The sequence below is a fragment of the Parus major genome, chromosome 15, assembly GCF_001522545.3.
Source record: "Parus major isolate Abel chromosome 15, Parus_major1.1, whole genome shotgun sequence".
Lineage (NCBI taxonomy): Eukaryota > Metazoa > Chordata > Aves > Passeriformes > Paridae > Parus > Parus major.
The window spans coordinates 1923721-1939111 of record NC_031784.1 but is presented as its reverse complement, the minus strand read 5'-3'; the positions used below and the strand labels follow the sequence as shown (position 1 = coordinate 1939111).

General features: G+C 52.9%; 1 protein-coding gene across 11 annotated transcripts in view; it reads right to left on the bottom strand.

The window, feature by feature from the left end:
• NCOR2 (nuclear receptor corepressor 2) overlaps positions 1–15391 on the bottom strand; it is a 225921-nt gene that overhangs the window by 67908 nt on the left and 142622 nt on the right. For 5 of the 11 annotated variants that reach the window (XM_015644014.3, XM_015644018.3, XM_015644019.3 and 2 more), the window contains 5 exons: positions 12872–13059; positions 11539–11635; positions 9239–9417; positions 5908–5962; positions 3671–3769 (listed from right to left, as the gene is read on the bottom strand). In XM_015644014.3, coding sequence (XP_015499500.1) covers positions 3671–3769; positions 5908–5962; positions 9239–9417; positions 11539–11635; positions 12872–13059 — 618 coding nt within the window. The remainder of the gene's footprint in view (positions 1–3670; positions 3770–5907; positions 5963–9238; positions 9418–11538; positions 11636–12871; positions 13060–15391) is intronic. The other 6 variants (XM_015644017.2, XM_015644023.3, XM_033518077.1 and 3 more) reach the window with 3 other exon arrangements.

The following is a 15391-nucleotide window of genomic DNA, read 5'->3' as shown; positions in this document are numbered from 1 at the left end:
GCCTGGTGGCACAGCTGCCCACCTGCCCACCCCAGCAGTGTGTGGGAGATGATGGCTTTTCCCCCCCATGCAATTCACTGGCAGGAAGCGTATCTGGCACGCTGCTGCTGCTCCACTACCGCAAGGGCAATGTTACTCCAAAATCAATGCAAATTTACTCTGGAATAAAAATCTCACACTCCAAACGGAATAATTATGTTGAAGTAGAGTCACTTTCCTTCCAGCCCAACACTTGTGTTCCCACAAGTGGGCAAAACAGCTTCCCAAAGAAGCCTGCTATAGAATTTAGAGGTTTCCCGGAGAGACCCTGAATGAGCGACTGCCACAGACCCTGACTTGGATGGACACATCAACACAAGGGTTTGTCATTACAAGCTCATGCAAATTTATGCTTATTACTGCACACTGACTATTGGATCAGACTGTTTTACCAATTGGCACAATTATTTTTCTTTAGTCAGAAGTGATAACGAGGAAGCTTTTACTCTTCCCATCAATTCCCCCCTCACAGGGTTATATTGCCTTTTCATACACAAACACAGAGGACTATTTTAGAAAGATCTTAATCTCAGGAGCCTCAATATTATGCATTTTGACCCACTGGATGTGGGTATCTTCCACTGAGCAGTGCCATGGAAGGCGGAGTGCCGGGAGTGGGCGGCTGCTCCGTTTTCTGACAAACTGGAAGTGGAATCATGTGAAGTCCCTGCTCTTGGCAGGAGATTTTTAGCAGTAAGTAGCAGCTTTATGAGGAATATCCTTTGCCAGGGGACCATCAGCCAGGGAGCAGTGGGATTCTTATTTTTTAATGCACTTTTAATAAGTAGGCCACAAAGATAGTCCTGACAGAGTAGCTTTTTTCTGAGTGTAATTATCTCCCCTTCGCTCTCAAGCTCCCTGCAGCCTCCAACAGCAAATAAGACCACCAACCTCTCCGTGAGAAAAGGAGCAAAAAACCAGCATTGGGCCACTTGAAATGCTCTTTGTATCAGATCTCATCTGCTCTCCTTTCATCTGATACAAAAACCAACCTCTCCTCCCCTCCTCCAAATTAATTAAAGATCAGCTTTTGGTGTTTAACTGCTTGAACCTTTACCAGCAGGAAAATCCGTGCTCGGAGCATGGGCAATGCAGGGAACACGAGGCCATGCCTCCATGGGCTGCAGGAAGGCTGCCCATGATTCTGTGTCCTCCCTGCACACTGCCCATCCCCGTGTGTCCTCTGTTCTTCATCCTGTCACCATCTCTAGTTGCAGAGACTGGGCAGAGCTGGCAGTGCCACGTCAGCCCCATGCTGCTGCCCCCCAGCCACAGTCCCCACTCCTCACCCACATGGAAAACAGAATGAGGGACCTGCAGGGACCTGCACAGGGTTCCAAACAATCCAGCATCCCTTGGGAACAAGCAGGGAGCAAGCAAGGTGCTGGCTGAGCCTTTGGGACAGGTTACTCCCAAATGAGCACTCCTGGTCTGTGGAACCAGATCCCATCAGCATCACACCCAGGGGAGACCCTGACTCCCTGAAGAGGTGAAAAGGAGATGCCTCACTGCTCCACCAGCTTCTGATAGGATTTTTAACATATTCTTCCTTTTATTAACTTAAAATGCCACCCTAAAAGGAGTCTCTCCCCAGCAGAGCCTTCCTCTGCAGCACAGACCCAGCCCCTCATGCCCTTCCCAAGCCTGCACACAGGCTCTTCCAGCACTCCCCTCATGCAGTCTTACAGGAAATGGATGCAAATACTAGAGGTATCACAGCACAAAGTGTGAGTTTCAAAACCTCCCAAGATCCCTGTGGGAGAGGTGCTCCAGGCTGAATGCAGCAGCTGCTGCTCTGCATCTCTCTCCTAGTGTGAATCATGCAGCCAGTCCTTGGCTCTTAAAGCTTGTCTGAACATCCCACCTTCTACCTGAGCATCCAACAGAAATGGGAAATATTGAAATATTCACTGTGTCACTTCCTCCCAGACTCACGAGGGCTCCTCTATCAAAATCGAGGATGTTCCTGCTGAGGTCTGCTCCAGGGGAGGTGCAAATTGTCCCCTTTGGTGCGATTCCTACTTGCAAAAACAGTCCTACAGGCGATGAAGCAAGCCCCTGCTTCTGCAGGCTGGCACTGAACAAGGCTGCAAAGGGCAGCACACGTCTCCACTGCTCAGGCTGGATCATGTGGAAAGCATCGTGGGAAATTCTGCAACTAGCGATGCTTTGGATCATTCCAAAACCCAAAACACAAACACAATCCCTGCTGGGTGCAGGGTGGGCAGGTCTGTGGCTGCTGGGGTAGGTAGGCAGATGCAGAGCAAAGCCTCTCACTCTCCACACTTGCTCAATTTAACATTGAAACCAGAGTGAGCTGTGCTCAATGTCTCCACCGCTAACAAGAAACAAATGTGGCCTCATGTTCTAGTTGCTGTGATCTAACAAAACAGACCGTGGTAAACACTATAAAAATGTACTGGAGGGAACCACCCTGTGTTTGCTGGGAGAGGGACTGGATAATCTAATAGGGCTTTATCCATCTCTAATGTCTCTGAAAAAAAGAAGGGAAAATTGGGCCCTGTCCATGACATTTGTCATGTGCTAGCTATTCTGATGTCTTAATGCTGCAGAAATCAAATTGGAGTGAGGCTACCTATCTGCTTCCCAATCAGGATCTAGGCCCAAGTGCTGCTTTTTATGGCCATGCAGCGTGAAGATCTGCTGATGTCAGTGGTGTCTTGGGCCAGGCCAGTTTTTCCATCCTTATTCCCTCATTTTCTGGGGAGACAGTCCCTTTGTGGCTACCTCACTCTCCTTGTGACATGAATAATCACTCACTTCATGATCTGGGGATTCACCAGCAGGAGCTGCCTCTGGCTGAAAGCATTCATGGGAATAAGGGACCTTCCCAAAAGGTCAGCACTTACCTGTTCCTGGGTATCATGGTATCAGCAGCAACACTGCCAAGGTTATGTCTAGATTTGTATCTTGGCCACGGTAATGGCAAGGGTTGACTCAGTCACCTGCCCTCAGGCACCTTGTAGGGCCCTGGTATGTGCTCTGCCCTTAAACAAAGGGATAAGGGTCTCCTCTAGCCTTAGTGTCACATCTGCCAGCCCCACAGGAGGCCTCACAGGGATCTTGGACACCCCTTGACACTTCCCATGGCTTTATCTGCTTCTGCTCAGGTGTCACCAGAAGTCACTCCCACCCAAGTCATTTTCCTCCCACACCTTTAGCTATGGGAAGAGCCTTGGGCAGGCTGTGCAAAGCAGCAGCCCCACCCAGCCCCTGTCACCACTGGCACCTCGGCTGCCATCTCCAGAGGAGAGAGACACAGACCCCACCTGGCTCTCACACACAGCTCAGGCTGCATGGGCAACCCCATGCCACTGACACACTGCCATGTTTTCCACAGTTTTCCATTCCCTTTTTTAAGCATCTTGGATTTGTTTGTTTCTTTTAAAGACGCCGTGACCTTGGCATGGGGATGGACAAACACCAACTGCCATTAAACAGCATGTTCTGAAAAGCTACACAGAGCACAACCACGAGCCATCACAGCCTGCAAGCAGCATCTCCATGTGAGGAGGGGGGGAAAAGCAGCATTTGGGGGGCTCAGAGAAAGTGCTGCAGCTCCTTGCTCAGCCTGAGAGATGACGCTTCCACGCGCTCCTGCAGCTCTTACCTGGCTCTTCCCGCGCCGCCGGTAATTCCTTCTTACGAGGTTCTTGTAGTTCTCATTCTTCTTGGTCAGGTAGTAATAGAGGACACAGTCAGCCACCGTCTGCAAAGACACAGGCAGCTCAGGGAACAGAAGGTGCTGTCCTCGTGTGCTGCTGGGGCACACACTTCCAGGAGCAGAGCTCAGAACCGGTCATCGCCAGGTCTCCTGCTGCTCCTGAAGACCTGCAGCCCAAGAGCTTCCCCACACCTCCCTCCCTGAGGCTTCCAGTGCAGCTGGAAGAACGAGACAATTCACGGTGTCTTAGCAAAAAGGCTCAGCCCTTCAAAGGACAGAGCAGGGCGGTCCCGCAGGCGTGCAGAGACGGAGATGGGGTGCTGAGCAGAGATCACCCCGTGCTGGAGGCACAGCAGGGCTGACCCCAGATGACCGTGGCAAGCAGAGGCAGAAGAAGGAGCCGCCTGTCAGCCTCTGTTGCAGTTACACGAGGCACAACCTGCCACGCGACTGTCAGCTGGTGTTACTTCCAGCCGCTAAGCTCGCTGGCTCGACTTTGTTGTGGCCAAATTGAGATCCCAGCGCTCAGAAGCTGCCACCCCAACTCCAGTGGTTGGCTCCACAAGCACCATCACAGATTGGACACGTTAGGAAAGCAAGGAGTTGTGGCCAGGACATATCCTGCTCCTGAACAGCACCGAGTGTGCCCTGCTGGGAGAAGTCCTGTGCTGAACAGGGTGGCCACCTGAACACCAGCCTTGGGCTACCCCTTCACATACAGGATCAGTGGCTTCATGAAGAAAAATTATCCCACAGATCCATCGTGCCACAAGTCCTCAGGAGCTTGGGGCAGCTGTGAGTGCCCGAGGGTGCCCGGGGGCTGCGCTCACTCATCCCTCTGCAAGGAGTGGAACCATTTGCAAAAACAGATTGCAACTTTTAAAGTGTTAATTGGATCTCTTTCTAATTTAGCCCTGATTATACACACACACACGCGAACACAAAAACTTACAGTCATCTGTTCCAAGGGCTAAGATCACTATTTTTTTATAATGCAATTTAAAAATCTATTAATTCATTACATTGAGCCATACTTTGCATCTCTCTCCAACAGGATAATGGATGTGTTCTGTATCATAATTACAGCCTGATTTACAAACGAGTACAAATAAAATTAGAAGACATTTTACAGCTTGGAACACAAACTGGATTGTGAGCATCATCCAAGTCCCACCACTTTCGGCTCTATCGAGTGCGAAAGGATGAGGAGCCTGGGATCTTACAGCAACAGCAGCAGCACGAGGTGGCTGCTGGCCTTCCTTGCTGCTTTGGACAGGAAGGTCAAGGTCTTATAAATTATTTCCCCAGCCTGAGTTATGAGGAATCAGAGTATAATTTAGGCTGGAAGTGACCTCTGCAGGCCACCCCTGAGAGCAGAGTGGTTCGCCCAGAGTGAGTGGACACTGTGTGTATGAAACTCTGCATGAGGTGGGCAGAGGATGCAAGGAACTAAAAGGACCAGAGAAGCTGCAGCTTTCAAATGTTTCTTGCTCAGGAGAGCATTCAAATGATGGACATAGCTGTGTTTTCAGGCTGGATCTGTCCAAGATCTGCCCATATGGCCTGTCCCATGGTACCTGGCCTTGCTCAGAATGGGACAAGAGACTCACTCCTGCATTGGGTCTTTTTCTCAAACCCTTCTTCCATCAGCCCAATTAGCAGCCAAAACAAGAAGTCCAAGCAGCACAACACACAAGGTCTGGGAAAGGTCAGGCAGTTCCTGTGAACTTCCCTGTCACCAAGGGGAGGTGTGTGTGCTTCCAGGACACCCACCCGAACTGGTGGCTGAAATGGGGCTCAGTCCATCCTCAAAACCCTCTCTCTCCCTGAGCAAAGAGACCCCTCCGCTCTGTGCTGGGCAGCTGGGTGCCCACCCCCTGTGTGACAGCCTGGCTGGTGCAAAATGCCTGCGGGAGATGCTGGGAAGCAGCTCCCCAGGCAGATCACGGGGTGGGCTGTGTGCCCACGCGCCAGGCTGGCTGCGTTCACACCTCGCGCGGCTCCGAGCTCCCGGCTCCCCGCAGCTGACTCAGTCCCTGGCTCTGCAGGGAGCCGGGAGGCGTCTGGACCGTGCCCGGGGCTTGGAGCCACCACCGCCCACAGGTGCCCAGCATCTGCACCAAGAGCCAGAATGGGAGGAGAGGCAGCGCAGTTCAGGTTACAGCCAGGCAGGCAAGGCTTACCTTCCTGTCCAAAAAGGATGCGATCAGGCCGAAGTTCTTCGGATGCTGCATGAACCTGCAGAGCGAGAGGAGAGGATTACTGTGGGTGCTGGCTCTGACCCCGCACAGCCAGCCTGCCATGCTGCAAGGCCAGCTCCCAGAGGGACTCTGGGCTTTGAGAAAATACTTGTCTGCTGCTCAGCTTCCCAGAAAGACAGGAACTTTAAATTTAGCCCAGTGGAGCTGGGCTGCTTGGGAGCTTCGATGTGCAAATGCTCATCGTGGGATGGGAGAGAGGAGGGGGGCTGGCTCATCACCCTGCTCAATCCCATGGCCACCCAAGCCTGTGCCAAGAGCAGGACAAGGCAGGCACACAGGGCAGGCACACCTGGCCAAGGCCTCAGGATCTGGCAAGGAAAGGGTGAGGATCCCCCACATGATCACAGCCTGCATCATGGCCATGGGTGGCCCTGGCACTGAGCAGGACCCCAAGCCCTGCTGGGCTGTTGGGAGCAGCTGCAAAGGACAGGAAGGGAAACCCAAACCCCGTGAGGAAGCAGAGCTGCCACACTGCTGAGTTGCTCAAGAGATCCCCAGTGGCAGAGCAGCTCCGACGAACGCCGCCTCATGCCCAGCAAGTGGAGGAGCTGTCAGCAAGCTCATCCCTGGCTCTGGCAGCCTGGAGGGTACACTGCCCGCTCAGGGGAAGTTGTCCCCACTAGCAGAGATACCTCCTCTAACAAATCCCTGTGCCCAGCTGGTGTGGAAGCATCCAGGGCCAGCAAGCCCTTGGCAGGAGGCGCTGCTGCTGGCAGCACAGTTAACCAGTGCATTGCCAAAGCATGGAGAGCCCAGTGAGTGGTGACTTTGTGCCAGGAGAGGTGGCCACCAGCACAGGCTCTGCCCCAGGGAGCTGAGCAGCCAGGCTGAGCCACGTTCAGCATGTGCACCTCTGCCAGCTCCCAGGAGCTGACAGCTCTGTGCCCTGGGGAAACAGATTGGAGGCAAAAGGTGGGAGAGCTGTGGTGTGGGTGTAACATGGGCAGGATATGGCTCCATGTCTCCAGCCCTGACAGTGATTCCCCTGGGGCAGCTGGCTGAGCTCTCTCCTGCTTTTGCTGCTTCATCCCAATGCCAAACTTGGGGTCAAAGCACTAAAATGAACTCAGCGAGGGCCTGACCAACCCCAGCCATGGCAGCAGGACATGGGTGTTGTCACCCACGTTGATGCCATTCTGATGCAGAACTCCCATATGGTTTGGGTGGCACTGCAAGATCCCTGTCACTAGAACAAAAAAAACCCAGAAATGCTAGGGGGTACAAAAGAAACCGGAAGAAAGCAAACCAGACAGGCTGCTCAGACAACCCGGGATGAGGGCAGGGAGCCAGAGCTGGCTCCTCACTCTGCACACAGCACAAACCCAGGGCTAACCACAGGACAGGGTTTTTGAGGTCATGTTATCAATGATAACAGAGGCAGTGCAAATAACAATCCACTCTTTTTCATGGGCCAGGCCATCTCCCCATAATGAGAGATGGATGCTGCATTCCCACACTGCCCAGCACAACAAAGCCTGAGCAGCACCCTGCTCCTTCACCAGCAAACCACAGCTTCCCTGGGAGTAGGCCAGCAATGGGCTCTCAACAGAGACCTGAAATCCTGCCCAGAAGCAAATCAAATCAGGTTCTTCCTCGTGGTTATGTTCTGACAGCTAAAATAGTTCAGACCTGGAGCTTGTCAGCCTTGCAGCGCCTGCCTGTTTACTCCAAGATCCCCTGCCAACTGGGCTGAACAAAAGGTTGAACTAGGTTTTCCTGGTCTCAGGAGGAGGCCAGCTCTAGGTCACGATCACGGATGACACAACTCCAGTTCACCTTAAAAACCCAGGGCAGAAGCTGCAGCACAGCAGGCAGCTCGGGTACCGGCACGCCAGGCTGGGGGAGAGCTGGGGCAGCACTCCCTACACCCTCCTTCCAGCTCCCGAGTACCAATCTCTCAAAATGAGCTTTGTGAGAGCCCTGGAACCCTGCTGCATTTCTGCCTCGAGCTCTGCATCACCCACAGTGATGACACAGAATCCACCGTGCACTGCAGGATGCACACACTGGGTGTGGATTCTTCCAGCCCCATTAGCCAGGCACAGCCCTGCCATTAAAGACCAAGTAATTAGCCTTTGCGTCATTTGTGGCAAGCCTCGCTGTTTGGAGTGGCACATTTTAAGGCTAATTAGCAATGAGGATTCTCCTCTATCAAAGGCTTGGAGCCTGTTTGCTTGTTTTGTTCTTTTTCAGTCCATCTTGGCAATTAATTATTTCAGCTGCAAACAGGAGTCCTGACGAGCAGGGGGAGGAGGAGGGATCCTGGACACAGAGAGGCTTCCAGCATGGCTGGTAATCCATGGAGCCATCCCCTGATTGTCCAGAGGCCAGACTAAGTGGTGCTGCTGCTCAGGACTAAGCAGCTCTGGTGCATCCAGGTACCTCCATGTCCCTCAGGTCCACAGCAGGGAGCACCAGCAGAGCTCATCCCACTGGAAGCTGAACCTCAGCTCTGTTTTCACAGACCCACAGCACACTGGGGGCACTCCAGTCCTCCATGCAAACACACCTGGGTCCTGCTGGGCTATGGGATACAGGGGAGTCTAATCTGAGACCAAGCTGAGCACCCACATCTTGGCTAACAGCGCAGTGGTACCCAGGGAAGGAATCAGTGACTCCCCAAGTGATCTCACTTGATAGAGCCAAGCTGTTCTCAAGCACTGCTTGCAAACAGGAGAAAGCACCACAGCCAGAGTCTGCACGTGTCTGATGTGGGAACGCATCCATGGAAACAGCAGCCGGTGGCAAATCCTGCAGACAGCAGGATGGAGCACTGAGGGACAGGCACCAGCTGGAAGCTGCAGCCTGAGGGGGTCTGCATAAGGGGCTTGGATGTTGGCAAGTCCCAAAAATCCCCTGGACACACAGTGCCCAAAGGACAGCGTGAAAATCCAGAAAGGAAATGTGTATGGAGTGTTTGACTTCCCTGGCATTAAATTTAAACTGGCTGATACAACAGGGACTGCAAAAGCTGAAGAACTTCCTGTTCTCACCCTGCCACAACAAGCAGCCTCTTTCCACAGCCCAGCACAGGGGCAGGAACACCCCATCCATACAGCAAGGCCTGAAGTTTCTGCACAGAAGCATCACCCTGTGGCCAGGCTCAAGGTAACACAGCTACTCTGGATGTGTCCAAGCCAAGCACTGGGGAGATTCACACCTCCGTGTGCTGGGGCTCCGGCTGCAGCCCTGCACGGACCCTGCCCACACTCCCCAAGGGCTGCACAGACACAGCTCTGGGGGCTGCACTCACTTTTCCCGGAAGGTCTCCTTCTCCTGCTCGCTCCACATGTTCATCACCTGCCGGTCCTTGTAGACCTTCATGGGGTCATCCATCAGGCCGTTCATGTTGATGAATTTAATGCGCTGCTGGTCAGCATCGTAGAGCATGGGCGGGATGACGGCGAGCTGGCGCATCTGCTTCTCCAGGTTCTTTGGGGAAAGCAAAGAGAACAGTTGGTCAGCACCACGGGCCCGTGGGGACTGCAGGGGACAGATGTTTGAGAGGAAAAGGACAGGCAGAGGAACAGGAGAATTCAAAGCAAGCACTAGACAGCTTTATTGCTGGAGTAATTGTAAATTAAATGCTGAAAGAGGCTATCGCTGTCAGCCAGGAAACAATTAATCTTTCATTCTGGAATAAAAGGTTTCAAGATCCTGCATGGAAATGCCTGACTTAAGTGAAACAGCTCCTGACCATGATGAGAAACAAGTCAAAGCAGTGATGGCACAGGGAATGCTGATCTCGTCCCAGCCTCCAAAAGCCACATGGAGGTTCAGCCCCCCACCCCAACTGTGAGGGGAGTGGGCCAGCTATGCAAAGCTTTCTGAAAGGGTGGGCAGAGGGAGACATCACATCTCCCTTCCACAGGAATACTGAATTGTTCCAGGATGTTTCAAATGCCACTGAAACAGAGCTGTCATTCCTTACTTCAACACCCTGGGACATAATCTGATGCCTTTACTCCATCCTATGGAGCACAAAGTTCATCCAGAGCTCCAGCTGCACACCAGGACAGGACAGACTGGGCACACTGGTTTCCTGAAGTATTTGCAACAGAGAGGCCAATGTGCTGTCTCATTTGTGCTGTCTTCTGCTTAAATGCCAGGACTGTCCCTCTGGCTGAGCTGCTGGTGATCCCCTGGCACAGGTCCACCCTGTGTGGATAAAGGGATGCTCTAGCCACCCCCTTCCAATTGTACCACCAGTCTGAGTCCTCCCTGGGATGTCACTGCTCAAACTCCAACCCTTGACTCAGGAAGGCCAGGTCCCAAGTGCTGCTATTTTAATTTACAGATGCTGGTTCTCAACCTGGATACCTGCAGACTGTCCCTGGTGACAGGAGAAGCCCCTGTGGAGAGCAGAGAGGACACTGCTGGGAGCAGCTGAGGGCACAGGGCCTCTTGGGGTGCCGAGTGCTGCCACTACACCCCACCAGCCAGAGCCCCCTCCTCTCCAGCAACATGCTGGGGCAGAGCTGGCCCTGCTGCCACAGATGCTCCCCAGCTCTCACCTCCCTGCTCCTTCCAACCCTGTGGAAGAGCTGCAAGCTCTTAATGTCTCCTCTGAGACAAGCAAAGCAGATTTGGGGCTCAGCAGGCGGCTGTTGGGGTGAGGTTTAGCAGCACACTCTGCAGGGGAGTGGAGGCGATCAGCTAACGCTCCACTTGGCCAGCACCTCTGCAGGGCTGTGAAATTTCCCTTCGCTTCCAAGATCCATGTCCTCCACACTGTCACCTTAACTGGCTAAGAGCAAAGTGCCTGGGATCCCAGAGAGGGATCAGCCATGGCCCACAGGCAGCAAACATCCCAGCTATTGCTGGGCAGTGGCTGCTCTCCCCTCCCAAACATGATCCATTCACTGCAGCTCGCCTCCCTGCCAAGAGAGTGGAACCCTTGTGAAACCAGATCCAAACGAAGCCGAGGTCACGGGGATGTTTCAAGATGAATGGAGCACTCCCAGAAGATGTGGGCCAACTGGCTCATGTACAAACCATTCATTCCATAGGATTCCCCTGTGTCAAGCCACACAGCCCATTCAAAACAAAATGAAACAGAAAAACCCCTCCACCCAGCAGTCTGGGCGCTGGCTCCCTATCCCTTATCCCTATCCCTTATCCCTATCCCTTATCCCTATCCCTTCCTATCTTTACTACCAGTATAAACCACAGCCACAAGGTGTTTATGGGGTGCTACCCAGGATGAGCAGCACGCTGGGGTTTAAGGTCCCTAAGAGACAGCCAAATGCTGATAAACCCAACCTACTGGCCACCAGCTCCATGTTTTGCTCTGGCAGAACCATTACACAGCTCCATTTTATCTCTCACATGGCTGGGGAGATGCTGATGCAAATTAAATAAAGCTCTGACTTTGGATCCTGTCCAGAAAGTGTGTTTGGTGTCATGGTAAGCTCCCCGACCTCAGTGGGACCTAAAGTTAGTGGGATTTGGCAGTGGACTTCAGAAGTGTGTGCCCTGGCAGTCCTGTCTTGGCTTCCTCAGAGAAGACTGAATGAGGGGTGAAGAGGAGGAGAAAGGAGAAGCTGGTCTCACCTCTTGTTCCGAGAGCCCGTCGATGATTTCAGACACCTCGTGCTCACTGCGTGCGGCTGACATGGAGAGCCCTCCACTGCCCCTCTGTCCTACCCTGCTGGGAAAGGGCAGTGACACACTCAGGCACTGGTGCTCCATTTCATAAGCAGCAAACCACATTCAAGACCATTTTGACCTCCATAACAGCCATATCCCAACGATCTGCCCAGGCCACAACCTCACTGTGGGAATGGTGCCTGTGTTTAGGGCTCGCAACCAAGAGCCTCAAACCACTTTCCTTACCTGTGTCAACTTCCTGGATTGCTGGAACACAAGGACATTTCATGCCCTCTCCCCCACATTTTCTCCTGTTCACCCCCCACCACAGCAATGGCACAAAGGTGTTGGTGTTAGCACCCAGCCATTAGCACTGTGCCACCACATCTGGTTTGCAAATCCTGTGGGAAGCTTTAAATCAAACCCATCCATTGACATCCTTCCCTTACAGTAACAGCCACATGTCCCAAGAAATTACAACTTTTCTTATTAAGCAGGTAAAAAATGAAAACATTTCTCAGTACCATTTCTCCCTTTCTCTTTCAGACAAGATAAAGCCATCAGTTAGGAAGTTTGGACCCACCCAGTTGTCAGTGGGGCACAAGGATGGGATGCTGGCAGAAGGGTTTAGGTTTTCTGCAGATCAGGTGACCCCAGGCAAGATGCCAGGGCAGAAATGGGAAGGACAGGGAGTTTTCAGCAAAAAGGGTGGAGATTATGAAATTGTGTCTCCTCCTGGCAGAAAACAACATGACCTCAATTGCACTTCCAATGAGGAGAGGAAAACGGACAGGGGCTGGGAGAGACAGGGGACATCCCTTCCAGAGAGACATTTCACTCCCTTCATATCGTCTGTGGTCATTCCAATAACCTCAGCAGATGTTTCTGTTCCCACTAGGGCATGTGCCTGTATTAAATCATCAGCATGAGCAAAAAATGCACCTGCAAGTTCTGTACATCTTAATCTGGGCACACCAGTAAAGCAGGAATTAGTGCTGTCCCAGCCAGCTGGCCGGCACAAGGGAGCTACCCCTGGCTCTGATGTGGCCAGCTGGGAGATCAGCAGGAGAAGTGAGACAGGCACTCACATTCCTGACATTTTTCCTCCTTTTGGCTCTGTGTTGAGCCACCCTGGGGAAAAAGCAGCAAGATTCATGTCTGCTGGCTTCTGCCTTCGACTAGAGAGGGAGAAAAGGGGCCGAGAGCCACCCCAGCCCGCTCCTCCCGCAAACAAATCCCACACCCATTCCCCAAGAAAAAAGAAAGGCTGTCTGATACCAGCTCAGCCCCTTCCTACCGCTTCTCCTCTAACCTCTGCATGCGCTCTTGCAGCTCGCGTTGTTTCCGGATCTCCGGGAATTGCTTCTCATAGTATTCCCGCACTTTGCTCTCTTTGGCACGGCGCCGGGGGTTATTTTCAATGCGCTCCACTTTTTTTTCCCAGGCCTCCATCAGCTGGTCATAGCGCTGGCAAAACTTCTGTTCCTGAAAGGGCAGAAGGGAGAGAGGGAGCTCAGAGACGTGCCTGGGAAGGGCAACTCCTCCAGGCCTGGCCCTCGATGGCTGCTCAGGCTGAGCGTGAGTCATGTTGCTTAAAGAAATACAATTTATTAGGACATGGACATGCTCCAGGGCCTGGGACCAACCCAAGGGTGAATTCTCAAAACAGGCCATCAGGAATCCTCAGGCTCTTTCCTTCCAGACCCAACATGTTTGGTGGAACCAGGACTCTTACCCAGCGTGGCTTGGCCCACCCCTCACATCTGCTTGAGCATCCTCTGGCCCAGCAGGTGCTTGATTCAGCAGCCAAAGGCCCTGTGCTGGGGAGGGAGCCCCTGCTCCACACCCCTGGAGAGAGCAAGGTGCCTGCCTGAGGCCACTGAGCCAGGAGGGACTGAAACACAGCCTTGGGGGGAGGCACAGGGGGCAGGAGAGCTGGGCCCCACCACGTGAGCAGGGCATTTAGAGTGTGCATTATGCTGGGCAAAGCTTGCCATGGTGCCCAAGGCCAGGCACCCCTTCCTACCCACACACAGCAGCTCCAGCATTCACAGCTCCGTGCTGCCAATGATGATGGCACTGGGGCCATGGGGCAGCTCCATGGGCCTGGCTCCCCAAAATCAACAGCCAGGCAGCGTGGTGGCCTGGCCACACACTCAGCTCCTTCACCACCCTAGAAAGCAAAAGTACTTTTCCTGCTGCTGCTCTTCCTTTTTGGCCCATGTGACAGGACAAGCACAGCACCGACAGCAAAGCCAGGCCCTGCCAAAACACGGCACACAAGGGTTTCCACAGCATGTCCCCTCGGTGACATCCTCATGGCACAGCCACCCACCAGGTCCAGCACTGCACTTCTGACTGGCATTTATGGGACAAGCCTGCTAACACTGAAATAACACCTGCAACACAAATGAGTCTCCTCCCATTTGTTATAAATGCTGTTATAAATTGTTAAAATGTTATAATGTTAATTGTTAAAATGTTATAATTTGTTATAAATGCTACACCATTCTGCCCCAAACCTCTTCTCCCTCCTCCAGCCACACTCCTGCTGGAGGAGACACCCACGCACAGGGAAGGTCCATGGTGGGAAGACGCCTGTCTGGTCCCCGACAGCCACCAGAGTGGCAGCAGTGCCCAGCCTCAGCTGAGAGCAGCTGGGGGACCAGAGGCATTTTAGGGTTTCAGTTTGTGTCAGGCAAATGCCTTCCAAGCCCCAAATCAGGAAGTGAAAGCAGATGTTGCTCTCATGGCAAACCCCAGCTCACTCCTGACCCTGACACCGCTTTCCAGAATGGGCAGCTCAGCACCAGCACACTCAGCACCACAAGAGACACAGAGAATCCAGATTTCAAAGAAATAAATTCATCTCTTGCCACCACCACCCTATAAGCAGAAGTCTGAGGCTGCAGGATTTCCAAGATGCACTTTTTTCTCATCTTGTTTGCTCTTGGCCACAAAGAAAATTTGAGAGAGGTGAAAAAAACCCAAACCAATGGAAATACAGAGCAATCTGTGGCCCATGTCACACCAATCCTGGCACACAGGTTTGGCTTGTCCATCCTGGACCTGGCAATAATCCAAGAAGAGCAACACATCTTTCATCTCCTCGGCCTTTTGGAGGCACCTCAACAATAATGTGAGGCAGATAGAGCACCTCAAGCCCTAGAGCTGAGCCAGATGAACACTTTCCCCTGCAAATAAATCAATTCCCACTTACATGCCTGGAGCCAGAGAGTGTACTGCCCCACATGAATGCACAGGAGGTGCTTGGTTTTCATCAGGAGATGAAGGAAACAGCCACAAGATAAAAACGAGGAAGGAGAACAGAAATTCAAATGCCCTACAAGCCCACATGGGGTATCTCACACTTTGGGCGAGGAGCTACAGGTAACACCAACAGCCTGCGGCAGCTTGGCAAAATCACAGCTGCTGCGTTTGCACCTCTCCCAAAGCAATGCCACCAGCCCCCTGAAAACGAGAGCTCCCACCCTGCCAGCAAATCTGCTACATCCTCCTGCTTTCAGAGCATCACATTTGGGAAGAAGCTAAAAATACCCCATGGAGTTTATGAAGCCGGTGCCCGGCGCTGCCAGCCTGCGGCACGGCCGGGAGAGAGCCCAGCACGAGGGCTCGGTCTGGTGAGAAGCACCGAGGTTCTGAAGGGTTTGTCATTCCCTGTGGGAATGAGCCACTGCTGGGTCCTACACTGCCATCACCCCAGCAGAGCCACCTGGCACAGCCCTGGCTGCTTCACAGCCAGCAGGGCAGCTCTTTCCTCTTTTTCTTCCGCTCCTTGGAACAACTCGACAAAAGC